This window comes from Aplysia californica, unplaced genomic scaffold (genome assembly GCF_000002075.1).
Source record: "Aplysia californica isolate F4 #8 unplaced genomic scaffold, AplCal3.0 scaffold00096, whole genome shotgun sequence".
In the NCBI taxonomy this organism is placed as follows: Eukaryota; Metazoa; Mollusca; class Gastropoda; order Aplysiida; family Aplysiidae; genus Aplysia; species Aplysia californica.
The window spans coordinates 897485-899210 of NW_004797366.1; the positions used below are offsets into that span (position 1 = coordinate 897485).

At 36.4% G+C, this 1726-nt stretch overlaps 1 protein-coding gene across 1 annotated transcript in view; it reads left to right on the plus strand.

Moving 5' to 3' along the window:
• LOC101850075 (glutaminyl-peptide cyclotransferase) overlaps positions 1-1726 on the plus strand; it is a gene marked incomplete in the record, with an annotated part of 15798 nt that overhangs the window by 3202 nt on the left and 10870 nt on the right. The window contains 3 exon segments of the mRNA XM_035968911.1: positions 302-466; positions 1080-1255; positions 1447-1549. Of these exon segments, the coding sequence (XP_035824804.1) occupies positions 302-466; positions 1080-1255; positions 1447-1549 (444 nt within the window).

The following is a 1726-nucleotide window of genomic DNA, read 5'->3' on the forward strand; positions in this document are numbered from 1 at the left end:
TATATATAATAACCATTCTTGCAAGGATATGAATAGCATGAAAAATTATAATGAGTTTTCACACTTTAAAGCTCCGATGTACTTTCATTTCTTCAAAATCACTCAGCACTCCTGGAAACTGTCCTAGCCTTAACCTCCCACTCTCCAATAGTCTTATACTTTCCCTAATCTGTGGTCAGAGTGGAGTGAATTCATACTGCTAGTATCATAATACGCTACTTCCTGCTTTTTTCTCTAATTTAATTGTAATTATTGATTACCAGTAATAATTATTGATTACTTTCATAAATTATGTTTCCAGACCCAGACGAGTATCCCGAGGAAATTCCGCTGGGTGACCAAAGATTCTGCTTTGCGGTATTTAGTGCAAGAAATGTCTGTTATGGATGAGTTCCAAAAGGACATCTTAGGACCTTTTGAAACTGTCAGAGTTTCTGGAACTGAAGAAAATAAAAAAGTTCAAGAGGTAAGTACTGTTTTTACAAGAGGCAACCTACATTGGTTTACTATAAATTTTAGTTCATTTCAAGTGCCGGGGAAACAAAATACTTCTAGTGTCAGTTTCATGCTCATTGCATCTTATAATGCATGATTATATTATTTTTGTGTCTCTCTGTTGCTGGATTTTGTATTTTGATGGAATGTGCTCAATTTTAAAACTAAATCTAACACACGCGGTTCTGCATTCCTCTTATATCTATGTGAGTATGTATATTTTTCTTAGTTCAGCTTAGTAGTGCTAAGGTAATTTATCACAAACCATCATACCATGTGTTCCTTTGGAACTGAAATGGGGGTTTTTAAGTAATAGAAAATTAATAATCGCCCAAACACTGTAAAACTTATAAGCACCTGAAATAATCTATGTTCATATTGTTCTCAATTGTACTTATTTATGAATATATATGTGTATATATATATATATATATATATATATATATATATATCATACCACAATGAATAATGTTGAGTGTCTCATTACTGAGCTCTTTTTTTCCTGACATGGTTATTGCTCACAATGTGCACTCTATAAACGATGGAATCTACACTCTCTGTTATTTTGTTTCAATTTCTTTCAGCACATCAAGTCTTTGTTTCTGAAGTGGGGCTGGCATGTTGAGCTGGACAGGTTTGAAGACAGCACTCCCTACGGAACCAAGGAGTTCACCAACATCATTGCCACCCACAACCCTAATAAACCTCAGCGCATTGTGCTGGCATGCCATTTTGATTCGAAATACTTCAAAGGAGGAAAGTAAGTGCCCTGAACTCCCTTACTATTTTTTTTTCTCTCTGTGTGTGTGTGTGTGTGTGTGTGTGTGGTGAATATTTTAAGTTTATAAAAGCCTTTATAAATGAGTATTAATTTTTCATTGTTGACTGTATTTTGACCCAAAAATGTACACGCATGGACATCTAGAGTCAAACTTGAGTTTTTTCCCCTAGGTTTGTTGCAGCCACAGATTCAGCGGTTCCCTGTGCCATCCTGTTGGAGACAGTCAGACAGATGCAGTGCCTCTTGGACAAAGGCTCCAGAGACAAAAGTTCTGTGAGTAGACCTGCTTGGCGTGTTATTCGAGAATAACAGAAAGATAATGTAGACTGTGTTAGGAGGAAATATCAGTGACTTTTCACCAGTGTACTCTGCAGCACGAAATATAAAATGCGCATGACAACATATCCTCCCCCCCCTTTCTCTCTCTCTCTCTCTCTCTTTCTCTCTCTC